This window comes from Bufo bufo, chromosome 1, assembly GCF_905171765.1.
Source record: "Bufo bufo chromosome 1, aBufBuf1.1, whole genome shotgun sequence".
NCBI lineage: Eukaryota > Metazoa > Chordata > Amphibia > Anura > Bufonidae > Bufo > Bufo bufo.
The window spans coordinates 589,608,817-589,627,934 of NC_053389.1; the positions used below are offsets into that span (position 1 = coordinate 589,608,817).

At 42.5% G+C, this 19,118-nt stretch overlaps 1 protein-coding gene across 1 annotated transcript in view; it reads left to right on the plus strand.

The window, feature by feature from the left end:
- Positions 1–2,008: 2,008 nt before the first annotated feature.
- The window catches only part of LOC120986020 (protein phosphatase 1 regulatory inhibitor subunit PPP1R7 homolog), a 133,758-nt gene continuing 116,648 nt past the window's right edge, over positions 2,009–19,118 (plus strand). Inside the window, exons 1-3 of the mRNA XM_040414299.1 lie at positions 2,009–2,090; positions 6,950–7,133; positions 12,268–12,300. Of these exons, the coding sequence (XP_040270233.1) occupies positions 2,009–2,090; positions 6,950–7,133; positions 12,268–12,300 (299 nt within the window). The remainder of the gene's footprint in view (positions 2,091–6,949; positions 7,134–12,267; positions 12,301–19,118) is intronic.

The following is a 19,118-nucleotide window of genomic DNA, read 5'->3' on the forward strand; positions in this document are numbered from 1 at the left end:
CGAATGCGCTCGTTCTCTGCTGGCCCTGTCTGCATTCAAAATCTGGCGCCTGCGCCGTACCTGTCTTCAGTCGGCGCACTGAGGGGAGGACGCTCGCTCGGCCGCTCCATCCTCAATGCGCCTGCGCCGGGTGTAGATGTGACGTCATCGGCGCAGGCGCATTGAGGAAGGAGCGGCCAGGCGAGCATCCTCCTCTCAGTGCACCTGCGCCGACTGAAGACCGGTACGGCGAAGGCGCGAGATTTAAAATGCAGACAGGGCCAGTCAGAGGATGAGCGCATTCGCTGGCCCTGTCAATCAACATGAGGAGGCGGCGTCATTATGAAAGGAGGATGCGGCTGCTACCAGCAAGTAGCCGCCCTACTTGCTGGTAGACAGGTAATTTGCATATTATAAAAGTCCGTTTTTTTATTAAACTACTGAACCAAACTACTGATTAATAACATTATGTATTGATATATCGCAGTATAGGGATTACAAGTACCCAAAAAAAACAAAAAAACTTTAGTGGAGTGACAGAAGCCCTTTTAAAAATAAAAAATATTTACCATGGGCTTTGTTTCTTGACTTTTGTCTATAGCAACATTCTTCTATAGTTCTGACAGCCCTCTCTGTGCATCCCCGCTGTGGTCTTCTCTCTCTCTGCAATGAGACAGCACCTGTGCATTCTGGACCTTCTCACTGCACAGGATGAGCATGTGCAGTTCAGCCCATATCTGCTTTTTAAGGCTACTTTCACACTTGCGTTCAGAGCGGATCCGTCTGGTGTTTGCACAGACGGATACGCTCCTATAATGCAGACGTTTGGATCCGTTCAGAACGGATCCGTCTGCATTATAGTTTAGAAAAAATTCTAAGTGTGAAAATTGAGCCATATTGTGTCAACTTCAAACGGATCCATCCCCATTGACTTACATTGTAAGTCTGGACGGATCCGTTTGCCTCCGCATGGCCAGGTTGTTCGGGTGTCCGCCTGCTGAGTGGAGCGTAGGCTGAACGCTGCCAGACTGACGCATTCTGAGCGGATCCGCATCCACTCAGAATGCATTGGGGCCATATGGATGCGTTCGGGGCCGCTTGTGAGAGCCTTCAAACGGAGCTCACAAGCGGAGCCCCGAACGCTAGTGTGAAAGTAGCCTAAATGGCCAGTGTTGCCAAAGCTCTGGGGTTATCGCATGAGATAGGAGATGAGGAGCTTTAGGAAAGGAATGAAGTTACCCTACATTTACAGTATGTTGATGATTTCATGTTTACAGTTAGATGGGAAATAGGTAATAACTCTTTAAACTTTAAATAGTAAGAACTTTGATTTGAGAAAAATTAGAGTGGTTGTCCGCTTTTTAAATATTGATGGCCTATCTTCTGGATAGGTCATCAATATGAGATTGGTGGGGCTCCAAGCACTGCCTTCTCTTCACTGTTTACCTGCTCGCCGTCACAACTGCAGTGGTGAGCAGATGTAATTACAACTACGCTGTCCTTTCAATGGGACGGCTCTATCCTATTCACTTGAAGCCAGAGCCGTCCCATTGAAGTGACTGGGATGGCTGAGATGTAATTACACCTGCCCACTGCTGTGGTTGCAACGGTGAGCAGGTAAACAGTGAACAGAATGTACATGAATTGCTTTCTCTTCAAATAGCTGATCGGCAGGGGTGCCGGGTGTCAGACCCCCAACCGATCCGATATTGATGACCTATCCTGAGGATACGTCATCAATATTAAAAAGGGGACAACCCCTTTAAAAAGAGTATTAGTTATGCATACATAGATATCATGCACATTATCATCAGCATGTTGTAATGTCAACAGCAACCATAATGGATACATGCCCTGTGTAGGAATCTCGTACGTGTACAGTTTCCAGCATGTAAATCTGAGAGGTAAAACCAATACTTTCTGAGTAAACATTTCTCTTTCTTACTAAGCACTTAAGCCTATGAAGATCAACATTTAACAGATTAGTAATATACTGTATTGCAGAACCCCTCCCTGCATTACTTGTACCATGAAACCTAGCAACCCAACACTGTATAACTATGCATTTATTGTAGCACTGCAGTTTGAGCCTGGTGACAATCCATTAACAGGTGAGCCTAGATGTCTGAGGACGGCAAAATGAATGAAACTGGATTGTCTGTGTGGAAATCTTTTCCCTGCTGTGGTCTCAAATTGCTGTCGTACAGCAGTTTATGCCATGATTTTCCTGAAAACGCTGCTGTTCTCCTGAGGAACCTTTTCCAAAAAGTGCAGTTTGTCCACACCCTAACATGTAATTGTAAACCACTGACTCTCCTTAGAAGACTAAGTGAACCTATTTGTGCAAAAATGTGTGCCTTTTTGCATTTTACACTACACACTTTAGTTTTGAAAAAATGGATGGGGAAGCAAGCATGGTTTGCTGTTATTTAGTTTCACTCCAGATTTATCAGTACCTTTTTTTAAAGGGAACCTGTCACCGGGACTTTGTGTATAGAGCTGAGGACATGGGTTGCTAGATCATCGCTAGCACATCCGCAATATCCAGTCCCCATAGCTCTGTGTGCTTTTATTGTGTAAAAAAAAACTATTTGATACATATGCAAATTACATTGAGATGAGTCCTGTCCCTGACTCATCTCACATACAGGACTCATCTCAGGGTAATTTGCATATGTATCAAATTGTTTTTTTTACACAATAAAAGCACACAGAGCTATGCGGACTGGATATTGCGGATGTGCTAGTGGCCATCTAGCAACCCATGTCCTCAGCTCTATGCACAAAATCCCGGTGACAGGTTCCCTTTAAAAGTCCCAAAAAAAATCAGTCACTCCAATAGGAGGGTGGAATTAAATAAATGTAGTAGCATTTCTAGACTAAAGTGTTAGGGTTAACCCCTTAAAGGCAGAGATATTTTCTGTCGTTGCGTTTCTTTTTCTTCTTTTTTTTTTACTCCTGGCTTTCTCAGAACCATAACTTTTTTATTTTTGTTTTCTATTCAGTAAAACTGAACTGTTCCCTTCATTCGACAGGTCAGTAAAATTACAGTGATGCCACATTTGTATAGTTTTTCTTGTCTTTTAATACTAAACAAAAATGAAAACTTTGAAAAAATTATTATAAATTTGCATCGCCATATCCTGACTTCCATAACATTTTATATTCACAATATGTCTATGAAGCTGTGTGAGGGCACATTTTTTGTCGGGCGATCTGTAGTTTTCAATGATACCAATTTGGAATGTGTATGCCTTTTGATCATTTTTATTACATTTTTGGGGAGATAGTGAAGTGACGAAAAAACTGCGAATTGGCCATTTTGATTATTTTTTTTCCCATTTTGGCATCCACTGTACGAGATAACTACATTACATTTTAATAATGCAGGCATTTTGGGATGCGATAGTGATTTACCATATTTTTCGCTCCATAAGACGCACTTTTTCCCCCCAAAAATGGGGGTAAACCGTTAATGCGTCTTATGGGGTGAATACAGGGGGGAAAAAATTCTCAGACATCTTATACTACCTGGCCGCCGCTGTGGGTGCTGGGAGGAAGTAGCCGGACACTGCTGCAGATGGTGGGGGAGGCAGCGATCGGCTGCCTCTGTAAATTGTGGGGGATGCAGGGACCGGCCGTCGCTGCCAATGGTGAGGGAAGCAGGGGTGGGCCGTCGTTGCAGATGGTGGGGGAGGTAGGGACCGGCCGCCGCTGCAGTTGGTGAGAGGCAGGGGCCAGCTGCTTCTGTGGGTGCTCCGTGTTAGGGACTGGCTGGCCGCCACAGGTGTTGGGTGGTATGAACCGGCCGGCCGGAAGATGCGCTGTGAGAGGTTGATGGGAGCACGTGAGCAGGCAGAGGAGGGGTAGAGCAGGCTTCCCTATCACACATGCCTGCTGTGTCATCTATAAGGTACCCCTAATAAAGTGATCCCCCCCTAATAAAATTATCCCATTATTAAAGTGTCACAGGATAGCCTCCCCCCTTCCCCAATAAGTGTGTCAGCAGCAGATCCCCCCCCAATAACATTGTGTTAGCAGCAGATTAGGCTACTTTCACATTAGCGTTAGCAGTGCCGGATGCATACTAAAGCTAGCCCACGTGTGCCACCGGAAGTCTTCTCCGGCCACATTCACTATATCTTTTGTTCAAAATATTTTTTTCCCTATTTTTACCCTCTAAAACCTAGGTGCGTCTTATAGGGTGAACAATACGGTACTTTTTTTTCACTTATATTAACTGCACTTAGGGAACTTGGTACACGGGAACAAATAGCTCCCCGGATTGCCAGACAGTGGTGGTGGTGCAACCCCTCTATGCCATACAAACTAATTGCAGCACAAGAGGAGCTTGTAGAGTAGTGAACTCCCCTCCCCCAGGATAGGCATTGAGAATTAGGAGTGTGGATCAGGGATCCAGAAACTGCTGCAGGCGATGATCAATGTGATATTGATCTCACTGCAGCAGTCCTAGGAGGCCCAAACCAGAGCACATAGGAGTTGACACCCTCTCTGCACACCGTACCGAACTGAAATGGCAGCTTGCAGAGAGGATGTGGATATGGACTTTTTCAGTGATATTGTCTCAGGTCATTCTGATTCTGAGGGCTCATGATCACGACCATATGTATTTTGCAGTCTGCAAAAAACGGATCCTCAAAAAACACGGATGGCGTCCGTGTGCATTCCGTATTTTGAATGGAACAGCTGGCCCCTAATAAAACATTACTATCCTTGTCTGTAATGCGGACAATGATAGGACATGTTCTAATTTTTTGCAGAACGGAAATATGGACATACGGAAACGGAATGCACACGGAGTAACTTAAGTTTTTTTGCGGACCTATTGAAATGAATGGTTCCGTATACAGTCTGCAAGAAAAACGGAACGGACATGGAAAGAAAATACGTTTGTGTGCATGAGCCCTGAGGCTGAAGGGGCAGATGCACTGAGTTCTTGATGTAGGCCTACAGAACTAAGGGCCCGCAAACAGCAGGTCCACAATACACGGGCACTAGCTGTGTGCACCCCGCATCATGGATGCGGACCTATTCACTTGAATGGGTCCACAGTCCGGAAGGTCAATGTGGAACAGAGGCACTGAACCCCACGGAAGTCCTACAGACTTTTCACGCAGGGTTTTTTTTTGTAGCAAAGACTACTTTTTTATTTATTTTAGTTACTATATTTTTATCTTAATTTTCTTTTTCTTTTTTCTTTATCCTTAATTTTATTTCAAATTTGTTATGGCCTTTTCATATATGAAAGCCCTATATACAAAACCCTGTGAATAAATGAAATTAATACATAGTTTACACATGTTGAATCATACACATTTACACACCCCTTTAAAAATATAAATGTCCTAATAATCCCAAAGACTGCATTCAGCCGAGTCAGCATAATCCCTCATTACCTTTGATACAGATACGGCCAGCTAGGAAGAAGAGGATACCACATTCCTCTTGTTCTCTCCCTCCTTATCATCATCTACAGATGAGGAAAACAGTTGAGGCAGCCCCCTATATGGACCTCATCTCCAAAGGATTATCAGCCTCAAATTCTTGAGTTTGCGGACAGCTGAGAAATCCAGGTTGACACTGAGGCTTCAAAATGTTTTATTTTTTTCAAAATCTTCTGAGCATTTTGTAAATTTTATGGTGGCCCAAATTTTATGGTGGCCTAAATGCCCAGTGATTTATTGCACAGAAATCCACCATCATCAGACGGCAAGGTGTGGCATAAAACATATTAGATGTGCAAGAGTCCCTCTGGGTATACCCACAGGTTCTATGTTTTTGAAGGGAAGGATACCCAGATTGAACCCCCAGAATGGCCCCGCATCTTAGGAGTTAGTGAAAAAATAGTCTGGATTTAGTGCACCCACTGCTGGACTAGAGTTACCACCTCTATGTTGATAACTATTACACCAGCTTACCACAGTCCTTAAAGGGGTTGTCTGCTTTTTTATATTGATGACTTTTCCTCAGGATAGGTCATCAATATCAGATCGTCTGGGTTCCCACTCCCGGCACACCCACAGATCACCTGTTTGAAGAGAACGCAGCACTTGTACAAGTGCTGTGTTCTGCTTACTGTTTACCTGCTCGCAGTCACAAGGTGTAATTATAACTCCGCCATCCCATTTAATTCAATGGGACTGCTCCTTCCTTTTCACTTGAACAAGAAGGAACAGTGCTATTGAAGTGAATGGGGCGGCTTGTAATTACACTGCTCACTGCTGCATTTGCAACGGCGAGCAGGTAAACAGTGAAGAGAAGGCAGCGCTAGTACGAGCACTGCAGTCTCTTAAAAACGGCTGGACCCCTGCCAATCTGATATTGATAACCTATCCTGAGTATAGATCATTAATATAAAAAAAAGCGGACAACCCCATTAAGTTCCAGAGCTATTTTTGTGTACCTGCACAGTCTGACATTGGCAGCACTGACTGGATAGAGTGAGTCTGTGCAGGTACACCCCTAACAGGTTACCACCCGTCTGTACCCTTACTGCAGACTGCTAGCAATTCATTCATAACTTCTAGCAGGAATAATAAAGGAATGGCACAACATAGAGCCATAAGAATAGATGCTGCAGAATTGTTATTACATGGGGAATGCATGAAGCTATTAAAACAATCATTCAGGAGTGGTGACAGGTCCTCTTTAAAAGCAGAGAAATGCAAATTTATAAAAATGTTCTCTGTAAATGTTTGACTTTCTCTAAATGTTTTTATAAATAAAAGTAAAACATATCAACCAAAATGTATCACTCACATAAAATACAATGTGTCATTAAAAACATTCTCAGAATTGCTTGGATGAGTGAAAACATTCCAAAGCTATTACCACATAAATTGACACATCAGATTTGCAAAATTAGGCTGTCCTGAAGATGAAAACTCATGAGTGGGTTAAAGCAGATTGACATTGTGTGTTTCATCATTTCATATTCATCTTTAATTAGGGTTATTTTATTCCATGGATTGCACAATTAAACGTCAGTTTGTGGAGGACCGCGCTACTATATTAGATGTCCTTCCAGTCACCTGGAATGTAAAAACGCCCGGTCAGTATTACTGCATTACAATCAAAATGTCACGGATAAAAGACCTTATTTTCGATTTTGAATTTGGATCTGCAAATTCCAGGTGAGTATTGTGTTTTTTAATATTAAATTATAAAATAAAGGATAAGAAGCAAATTTATAATTCAATAAATCACCACATTTTTAATAGTCAAGCCAAAGGACTCAAAACCAAAACTGGGAGGTTTAGTTTGTGTTTCAAATTATTCCTATCATTTAAAAAAAAAAAAGATTGTTTTAGAGATATATATACAGTATTTCACATAAGTGAGTACACCCCTCACATTTTTGTAAATATTTTATTACATCTTTTCATGGGACAACACTGAAGATTTGACACTTTGATACAATGTAAAGTAGTCAGTGCACAGTTTGTATAACAGTGTAAATTTGGTGTATCCCCAAAATAACTCAACACACAGCCATTAATGTCTAAACCGCTGGCAACAAAAGTGAGTACACCCCTAAGTGAAAATGGCCATATTGTGCCCAAAATGTCAATATTTTGCATGGCCACCATGATTTTCCAGCATTGGCTTAACTCTCTTGGGCATGGAGTTCACAAGAGCTTCACAGGTTGCCACTGGAATCCTCTTCCACTCCTCCATGACAACGCCACGGAGCTTGTTGATGTTAGAGACCTTGCGCTCCTCCACCTTCCGTTTGAGGATGCCTCACAGATGCTCAATAGGGTTCAGGTCTGGAGACATGCTTGGCCAGACCAGTACCTTTACTCAGTTTCTTTAGCAAGGCAGTGATCGTCTTGGAGGTGTGGTTGGTTCGTTGTCATGTTGGAATACTGCCCTGCGGCCAAGTTTCCGAAAGGAGGGGATCATGCTCTGCTTCAGTATGTCCCAGTATATGTTGGCATTCATGGTTCCCTCAATGAACTGTAGCTCCCCACAGCCAGCAGCATTCATGCAGCCCCAAACCATGACACTCCCACCACCATGCTTGACTGTAGGTAAAACACAGTTGTCTTTGTACTCCTCACCTGGTTGCCATCACACACGCTTGTCACCATCTGAACCAAATAAGTTTATCTTGGTCTCATCACTCCACAGGACATGGTTCCAGTAATCCATGTCCTTAATCTGCTTGTCTTCAGCAAACTGTTTGCAGGCTTTCTTATGCATCATCTTTAGAAGAGGCTTCTTTCTGGGACTAAAGCCTTGCAGACCAAGTTGATGCAGTGTGCGACATATGGTCTGAGCACTGACAGGCTGACCCCCCACTCCTTTAACCTCTGGAGCAATGCTGGCAGCACTCATACATTTATTTTGAAAAGACAACCTCTGGATATGATGCTGAGCATGTGCACTCAACTTCTTTGGCCGACCATGGAGAGGCTTGTTCTGAGAGGAACCTGTCTTGTTAAACCGCTGTATGGTCTTGGCCACCATGCTGCAGCTCAGTTTCAGGGTGTTGGCAATCTTCTTATATCCTAGGCCATCTTTATGCAGAGCAACAATTATTTTTTTAGATCCTCAGAGAGTTCTTTGCCATGAGGTGCCATGCGGAACTTCCAGTGACCAGTATGAGAGAGTGTGAGAGCGATAACACCAAATTTAACACCTGCTCCCCATTCACACCTGAGACCTTGTAATACTGAGTCACATGACACTGGAAGGGGGGGGGAATAGCTAACTGGGCCCAAGTTGGCCATTTTTTTTTTACTTAGGAGTGTACTCACTTTTGTTGCCAGCGGTTTAGACAGTGGCGTTGCAAGGGGGGTGCGGGGGGTGCAGGCCACACCGGGTGACATCAGCAGGGCCGGCATTTACGAATCCCAGGCATAGTCATTTGTATTGCCGTCCTCAGGAGAGGGAGAGATGTGTCTGGGATTCAAACCCACAACCTTCTGTATCAGAGGCAAAGCACTTACCCACACAGCCATAAGAGCTGCATTGCCACTGACTGAAAAAATATATGATATATGATAGCTGCCCCAGCACACCCAGCTCTGCTACATCTAAATCACATGACAGCTGCACCAGCACACTCAGCTCTACTTTATCTCTATATATGACAGCTGCCCCAGCAAACCCAGCTCTGCTACATCTATACACATGACAGCTGCCCCAGCTGGGTGTGCTGGGGCAGCTGTCATATATAGAGATATAGTAGAGCTGAGTGTGCTGGTGCAGCTGTCATGTGTATTAGATGTAGCAGAGCTGGGTGTGCTGAGGCAGCTGTCATATATAGAGATATAGTAGAGATGAGTGTGCTGGTGCAGCTGTCATGTGTATTAGATGTAGCAGAGCTGGGTGTGCTGGGGCAGCTATCATATATAGAGATATAGCAGAGCTGAGTGTGCTGGGACAGCTGTCATATAGAGATATAGCAGTGCTGGGTGTGTTGGGGCAGCTGCCATGTGTATAGATGTACACTTAGCCAGCTATAACAGTAGAAGTCTCATATTTTTTCAATCAGTGGCAATGCAGCTCTTATGGCTGTGTGGGTAAGTGCTTTGCCTCTGATACAGAAGGTCGTGGGTTCGAATCCCGGCAGAAACTTTTCTGAAATACAGGCTAAATTAGAATACACAAGCACTGACTCCATATATGGACATACAGGGCGGGACACAGGAAGAGGCTGCATCGCATCACTGACATGGAAGTAAGTATAGGTGTTTATTTATTTTTTTAATACCCGACTGTTACTGCCATGGGGGGAGCGGGAGGCACTTGATACTGGCACATGGGGGGAGGGGGGTTGGCACCTGATACTGGCACATGGGGTGGTTGGCACTATGATACTGGCACATGGGGGAAGAAGAGAGGCACTTAATACTGGCACATGGTGGAGGGAGGGGAGGGGCACTTGATACTGGCACTTTTTTGGGGGGGGGGAGATGGCATTATGATACTGGGACATGGGGGGAGGAGAGAGGCACTTGATACTGGCACTTTTGGGGGGGGAGATGGCACTATGATACTGGGACATGGGGGGGAGGAGAGAGGCACTTGATACTGGCACTTTTGAGGGGGGGGGGAGATGGCATTATGATACTGGGACATGGGGGGGAAGGAGAGAGGCACTTGATACTGGCACGTTGGGGTGGTTTGGCACTTGATACTGGCACATGGGTGGGTTTGGCACTATGATACTGGCACATGGGGGGGAGAGAGGCACTTGATACTGGCACTTTTTTTTGGGCGGGGGGGTGGCATTATGATACTGGGACATGGGGGGAAGAGAGAGGCACTTGATACTGGCACATGGAGGGTTTGGCACTATGATACTGGCACATGGGGGGTGGGAAGGAGAGAGGCACTTGATACTGGCACATGATGGGGGGCATCTATGGGGGACACTAGGCCGGCAGCCTATCAGAGGCCGGACACTGAGGGCATCTACAGGGGCACTATATATGGGGCATTTTATACTGGTACATTATGGGGGGCACTAGCAGGAAGGGGGGAGAGGAGCACTATGGTGGAATTTACTGGGGGCACTATATAGGGGTATTTTATACTGGGACATTATGGGGACATTAGCTCAACTGGGGGCATTACAAGGGGGTATTTTTTGCACTGTCACATTAAAAGGAGAATTATTTCTACTGGGGGTTCATTATGGTGGGCTTTATTACTCCCCCATGGTATGACCCCCTAGTAGCAGCACCAGCCTCCTGCTATCCCTCTGCCCCTTCTCCAAATCCTTATTATGAAATCTTTCTCATTAGGATAAAACACAACATCAGCCCCACCGAGCCCCCGGCCAAAGTGTGGAAGTGGCGTCCGAGATCCCCAAGGGCCAAGCCAAGTAACTGTAAGTTTTCATGTGAAATATGTTTGTTATACACATATAGCATACACTGTGCCACACAATATACAGTATACCTCTACACTGTGCCACACAATATACAGTATACCTCTACACTGTGCCACACAATATACAGTATACCGCTACACTGTGCCACACAATATACAGTATACCTCTACACTGTGCCACACAATATACAGTATACCTCTACACTGTGCCACACAATATACATTATACCGCTACACTGTGCCACACAATATACAGTATACCGCTACACTGTGCCACACAATATACAGTATACCTCTACACTGTGCCACACAATATACATTATACCGCTACACTGTGCCACACAATATACAGTATACCGCTACACTGTGCCACACAATATACAGTATACCTCTACACTGTGTAGTCTGTTCTATAAGCACCATTGTTTTGTGGCAGCCGACAGAAAATAATCTGGAAGTGCCCCTCCCGAGACCAGGCTCTGACTGCTAGGGGTGGTCTGCTGAGCTAACGGATGCCCCCTATGGCAGTAGCAGCACCATAGCACCACCATAGGTAGGGGGGTGACACCATTTTCTACCGCACCGGGTGACACCAGCCCTAGCAACGCCACTGGGTTTAGACATTAATGGCTGTGTGTCAAATCAAATTTACACTGTTATACAAGCTGTACACTGACTTCTTTACATTGTATCAAAGTATTATATATTAGAGTTGTCCCATGAAAAAATATAATAAAATATTTACAAAAATGTGAGGGGTGTACTAAATTTTGTGAGATACTGTATATTGTAGAGTGTATATGTTTGTTTTATTTATATATATATATATATATATATATATATCTTCTTTATTAGGACTTTGGAGTGGCTTCCTCTATTTAAACCGTGCACTCCCAGCCATCTGCCTGGTTCTTTTAATCAGAGTAGCCCATAGATGCATTCTACATTGCCTTGAAACTTGTAGCTCAAAAGCCCAGGAGAGACAAGACTGTTAGTGTAGATCCTGTCTGATAGAAGCCATCTTGTTGCTTCTAGATGGGCCTAACATATTCTTGATAAAAAATATGGGAAAAGAGCTTCTAATTTTCATATAGTAAGAATAACAGTAACGCAGTTTACATTTATTCATGTTTTGAATGTTTGCAAGTCCTTGTTTGTTTTTGCATTGCAGCCAAAGTAGCGTGCACTGAACTTTCTTTATACATAGTTTGGAGGAGCTGGTTTAACTCTATTGCATATATACACATTCTTTATTCTTCAGGAATTACCACTTTATACCTTTGAAAGGAGAGTTTTAGGCACATATGTAATGTATCCTTGTCATATTACAGACCATAACGTATTTACCATTACAAAATCAGTCATTTATAATTCAAAGTTAGAGAGGGCACCATTTAAACGGTTTTCTTTGTTTGTTTGCAGTAAAGCGTTTCCAGTTACAGACTTTCCAGAGAGGTAACCAAATTTTTTTTTTAATTTCTTTTACTGCAGCAGATTGGTTTAATTTGTATTATTACTGCCTTGAACATTTAAAACTGACATTTTAATATGTATTTCACCCTCTTGGCCACTTTTTTCCCCCCCACAATTTTATTTATAACCTTGGTTCTTTATGGGCCCCAGGACTAGTTTTTATTGATTTCCTTTTAGTTAACTGCTTGGCAACATATACAGTGGACATAATTAGTTTAAAGAGTTTACAGGCTCATGGCTGTGTTACACGTTTGTCCAGTGTCTGCTATCGAGGGTAACTCAATAGTGATTATGGCATCTAAGTGTTGGTTGGAGGCAGGGATCTCCCGCTGTGCCTGATTGCCCTTTCCCCAAGACAAAATTATAGGGTGTTAATTGGTTGCAAAGGCACCTTAGCCCCCACCAATCCGATACTGATGGCCTATTCATGGATAGGTCATCAGTAAAAAAAAACTCTTGGAAAACCCCTTTAACCCCTTAGGGACCCATGACGTACCGGTACGTCATCCATAGTTCCGATCACCGCCGCCCGGCGGGCGGTGATCGGAGCACGGTGCCTGCTCAAATTATTGAGCAGGCACCACGGCTAAAAGCGCGGGGGTCCCGATCGCCGCAAACCGCAGGTCAATTCAGACCTGCGGTTTGCGGCTTTTTATTCTACGGGCGGCGGTAGTCTGTGGTGCCATCGGGTCCCCATGGGGCTGTGGGGGGGACCCGATGGCATGGAAGGCAGCGCGATGCCTTCCTTAGGCATCGCGCTGCCTTACGGTGAAGAGCCTGTAAGATCCAGCCCCCTGGATCTCACAGGCCGGAAACTATATGAGTAATACACACAGTATTACTCATACAGCCAATGCATTCCAATACAGAAGTATTGGAATGCATTGTAAAGGATTAGACCCCCAAAAGTTCAAGTCTCAAAGTGGGACAAAAAATAAAGTGAAAAATAAAGTTGAACAAATAAAGTTTCCCCCCCAAAAAATTTAAAGTTTCAAGTAAAAATAAACAAAAGCGTCATTTTCCCCAAATAAATAAAATAAATAAAGTTTATTTAAAAAAAATTGGAAAAAAAAGTATACATATGCACCCCAAAATGGTGCCAATCAAACAGTCATCTCATCCCACAAAAAATGAGACCCTACCTAAGATAATCGCCCAAAAACTGAAAAAACTATGGCTCTCAGAATATGGAGACACTAAAACATGATTTTTTTTTTGTTTCAAAAATGATATTATTGTGTAAAACTTACATAAATAAAAAAAGTATACATATTAGGTATCGCCGCATCCGTATCGACCGGCTCTATAAAAATATCACATGACCTAAACCCTCAGATGAACACCGTAAAAAATGTAAAATAAAAACTGTGCTAAATAAACCATTTTTTGTCACCTTACATCACAAAAAGTGTAATAGCAAGCGATCAAAAAGTCACACGCACCCCAAAATAGTGCCAATAAAACCGTCATCTCATCCCGCAAAAATCATACCCTACCCAAGGTAATCTCCCAAAAACTGAAAAAATTATGGCTCTCAGACTATGGAAACACTAAAACATGATTGTTTTTGCTTCAAAAAAGAAATTGTGTAAAACGTACATAAATAAAAAAAAAAAGTATACATATTCGGTATCGCCGCATCCGTGACAACCTGGTCTATAAAAATATCACATGATCTAACCTGTCAGATGAATGTTGTAAATAAGAAAAAATAAAAACGGTGCCAAAACAGCTATTTCTTGTTATCTTGCCTCACAAAAAGTGTAATATAGAGCAACCAAAAATCATATATACCCTAAACTAGTACCAACAATACTGCCACCCTATCCCTTAGTTTCTAAAATGGGGCCATTTTTGGGGAGTTTCTACTCTAGGGGTGCATCAGGGGGGCTTCAAATGGGACATGGTGTCAAAAAAACCAGTCCAGCAAAATCTGCCTTCCAAACACCGTATGGCATTCCTTTTCTTCTGCGCCCTGCCGTGTGCCCGTACAGCTGTTTATGACCACATATGGGGTGTTTCTGTAAACTACAGAATCAGGGCCATAAATATTGAGTTTTGTTTGGCTGTTAACCCTTGCTTTGTTACTGGGAAAAATGGATTAAAATGGAAAATTTGCCCAAAAATTTTAATTCTGAAATTTCATTTCTATTTGCTAATAACTCTTGTGGAACACCTAAAGGGTTAGCGACGTTTGTAAAATATGTTTTGAATACCTTGAGGGGTGTAGTTTCTTAGATGGGGTCACTTTTATGGAGTTTCTACTCTAGGTTTGCATCAGGGGGGCTTCAAATGGGACATGGTGTCAAACAAAACAGTCCAGCAAAATCTGCCTTCCAAAAACCGTATGGCATTCCTTTCCTTCTGCGCCCTGCCGTGTGCCGGTACAGCTGTTTACGACCACATATGGGGTGTTTCTGTAAACTACAGAATCAGGGCCATAAATATTGAGTTTTGTTTGGCTGTTAACCCTTGCTTTGTTACTGGGAAAAATTTATTAAAATTGAAAATTTGCCCAAAAATTTAAATTCTGAAATTTCATCTCCATTTGCCAATAACTCTTGTAGAACACCTAAAGGGTTAACGACGTTTGTAAAATCTGTTTTGAATACCTTGAGGGGTGTTATTTCTAGAATGGGCTCATTTTTGGGTGGTTTCTATTATGCAAGCCTCACAAAGTGACTTCAGATCTGAACTGGTCCTTGAAAAGTTGGTTTTTGAAAATTTCTGAAAAATTTCAAGATTTGCTTCTAAACTTCTAAGCCTTGTAACATCCCAAAAAAATAAAATGTCATTCCCAAAATGATCCAAACATGAAGTAGACATATGGGGAATGTAAAGTAATAACTATTTTTGTAGCTATTAATATGTATTATAGAAGTAGAGAAATTGAAACTTGGAAATTTGCTAACTTTTTAAAAATTTTGCCAAATTTGGTATTTTTTTTTATAAATAAAAATGATTTTTTTTTACTCCATTTTACCAGTGTCATGAAGTACAATATGTGACGAAAAAACTGTCTCAGAATGGCCTGGATAAGTCAAAGCATTTTAAAGTTATCGCCACATAAAGTGACACTGTGACACTGGTCAGATTTGCAAAAAATGGCCTGGTCCTTAAGGTGAAATATGGCTGTGTCCTAAAGGTGTTAACGGTACATATTGAGAAAACTTATTTCCAGATAACTCATACAAAATGGAATAGAGATACGGCTAGAACTACAATAAAATCCAAATGAAATTACAAAGAGGAGGGTACAAAGGTCATCGGCATGTGCTTGGTCATAGGGGCAAAGTAGAAACTATCTGGTAAAGTTTTTGATCAGAATCGCGATAAGGAGCTGGGTCCCCTAGAGAGAAGAAAGGACTTACCAAGTTGCCAGTAGAGAATTAGGAGAAATCATGGAGGATGTGTTGAGCTCGTAGACATGTGTATCCACACCATGAATTTTGCTGAAGAGTGTGAGAGATTGTCAACTATTTATGATGTCAGAGGCGGGAAGTGTGGTCTCTGAACTGGAAGTGACTTGCGTTCCAGCGTGGAACGCATGGGCTGTAACTAGGAACACCTGTCCTAATGGGTCTTGGTGTGTGGTAGTGGGCTCATAACTTATTGTTGTAATTCCCTTTAGTGTAGAGCGGGGTGCCTGCGTTCCGCTAAGAGGGCTGTGGATACTATTGAGCGATGAGTTCCAGAGTGGACCACATCACTGTGCTGTGAGAGGAGGATAATGTAAGATTGCGGTGCGTTCCACTGTGGAGTGCACCGCTCTCTCTGTGGATTACCAGTCGGTTGCTGTATAGTGAGGTGCAATGTGTTCCAGAGTGGAATGCATTACTTTAAGTGCTTGCAAGAGAGAGGAAGTGCACAATGATAGCCGTGCGTTCCAACGTGGAACGCATCTCCCAGAATTGCGTGGTGACCACTAAAGATAAGTTGGGAAACAGAATGAAGGTCACAGATACAGGTAGTGGAAGTAAGAATACATTAAATACTGACACAGAAGACATCTGGAAATTGAACGCACGTGAATGCCAGCTTGTATTATACTATATAGGATTACTAAATATAAGATAAATTATGTGATGAGTGATAGGGTTAGTGTGATAAGATGTAGGGGTATTAGTATAGGAGTCCCATAGAGAAAGACAAAGAAGAGAAAAAAAGGAAAGAAGAAAAAAAAGGAAGAAAGAAAATGGAAGACTAAAAAAGAAAAGAAGAAAGAGAAGAAAGAAAAAAGAAAACCAAAACCAGAAGAAAGAGAAAAAGAGATTAAAAAGAAATAAATGCATTAGTAAATTTACACAAGAATACATGTATAATAATCAGTTGACATGATTGCATAGAGACTAGATAAACAATGATTATTCATATTCCCTGTTCAGACCTCTAGGTTCCAAACTTTGTAGTTTGTGAATCCAGAAAGCCTCCCTCAGTTTTAGAATCTGCTGACGATTGCCCCCTCTTCTGGGCATGGCTACCCGCTCTATCACTTGAAATTTTAATTGGGAAATATTGTGTTTTGGCTTTGAAGAAATTATTCGGTACTGGAAGTAAAAGATTCTGACAGCAGGTTGTTGATTCATGTTGACAGACTCTGTCTGTGACATTTTGGGTGGTTTTACTTACATAGACTAGTCCACATGGGCATTTAAGAAGATAAACCACATAATTGGATTCAAATGTGTGGAAACCCCTAATTTGAAATTCTTGACCTGTGAGGGGATGGTATATCTTATCTCCTTTTTGAACGTTGGAACATTGGGTGCAGTGAAAGCAGGGAAACGTACCCTGTCTCATTGGACCCAGTAGGCGTTGTTGTTTGATTATCTTGTTGGGGCCTATATCTGCTCTAACGAATAGATTGCTTACATTTTTGGGTCGTCTTGTGCATGGTAAAAAAGGTGATTGGAACTCTTCAATGTTAGGATGAGATTTTGTTAGAATGCTCTAGTGTTTTTTGATGATATTGGTTACTTTGTGGGAATAGGGGTGGAAAGTGTGAACGAATGGTAGTCTTCTATTGGTTTCCCTATCACGTCTGGTGGTTGGTGATAGGCCTTCTTTGATTATTTTAAGTGGGTAGCCTCTTTCTTGGAATTTGGTTGTCATGTCTATTTGTCTTTTGTGTCTATCGTCTTATGTAGTGACTATCCTATTGATTTGTTCACATTATGATTTAGGTAATGATCTTTTGGTGGAAGGGGCATGGCAACTTTTGTAGTGGAGAAGGTTGTTCCGGTCTGTTGGTTTACGGTATAGGTCGGTTGTCAGGGAGCCGTCCTTGTGTTTGGTGATCTGGGTGTCAAGGAAGCTAACAGTATGGGTATCGTGGTGTATTGTAAATTGAAGCTCGGGGTAAATGGAATTAAGGTGATGATGAAAGAGAAGGAGAGAGTCTAAAGGGCCTTCCCATAGACAAAATTTTTATCAATATACCTTTTCCAGATTTTTGCGTGTTTCAGAAAGAGAGTATGTGGGCATATATGCTCTTTTTCTACCCTGGCCATGTACCCATTGGCATAAGTGGGCCCTGCCTACTGGGTCCTGGTGTGTGGTAGTGGGCTCATAACTTATTGTGGTAATTCCCTTTAGTGTAGAAAGGGGTGCCTGCGTTCTGCCAAGAGGGCTGTGGATACTAGTGAGCGAAGCGTTCCAGAGTGGAATGCATCGCTGTGCTGTGAGAGGAGGATGATCTAAGATGGAGCACACCCCTCTCTCTGTGGATGACCAGTCGGTTACTGTATAGTGAGGTGCGATGTCTTCCAGCGTGGAACCCATCAATATAAGTGCTTGCAAGAGAGAGGAAGTGCGCAATGATGGATATGCGTTCCAATGTGGAACGCATAGCCCAGAATTGCATGGTGGCCACTAAAGATAAGTTGGGAAACAGAATGAAGGGCACAGATACAGGTGATGGAAGTAAGAATACTAAATATAAGATAAATTATGTGATGAGTGCACTAGTGAGATTGTTTGAGTTACAATGCATGCTACATGTGTGTCACTTTGTAATCCTGTCATCCATGCTGTGGGCAGAAAAGTGAAGTCAGCAGGTACAAAAAGAAATACTTACAGCACAGTAAAGTAAGTTTGTTATACATACATTTTTGGCCAGTTTTGTTAAATCTGGAACCATCATGCAGCTACTGCAAGAAACAATACATTTACATTGAAGACAGTTGAGGTGACACACAGATTTAAAACGATAAAAAAAATCTAAACAATTTTACATCATTTACACTCTTAGTGATGGACGAACATCGGCCGAGGCGATTAGCAAACTCGCGAACACGATCAAATCTTCGGGCCCCATTCACTTTAATGGCAGGCAAACCTAAAAAACCTTCAGGTGATATTTGCAGCCACCAAATACTTACTAGAAGTGCACAAATAGTCCCACAATATGGACAGTGACATACTAGAGGGGGATCAATGACAAATATTCCCACAAAAAAGATGTATTTTAATCATGGGCCATTTTTATGCTTCTTAAAGGGAAATTCTCAAAAATGTGCCCTGCTAAAGCCTAGAAAATTTTTATTTTAGGCCACGGGAGTACGGGCCCTAAAAATTAGGCATTCACCTGACATAAAATAAATTGTGATTATGTGGCTCGAGGTACATTATGCGGTCACTGAATAACAATTTTACTGCAGGCCAGTGGAGTACAGGCCCCAAACATTAGGCATTTACCGTACAGAAAAGATCAAGTGATTATGTAGCTGGAGGTATATTAGACGGTCATTGGATATCAATTTTACTGTGGGCCAGTACAAATACATGTCAAATACATATGT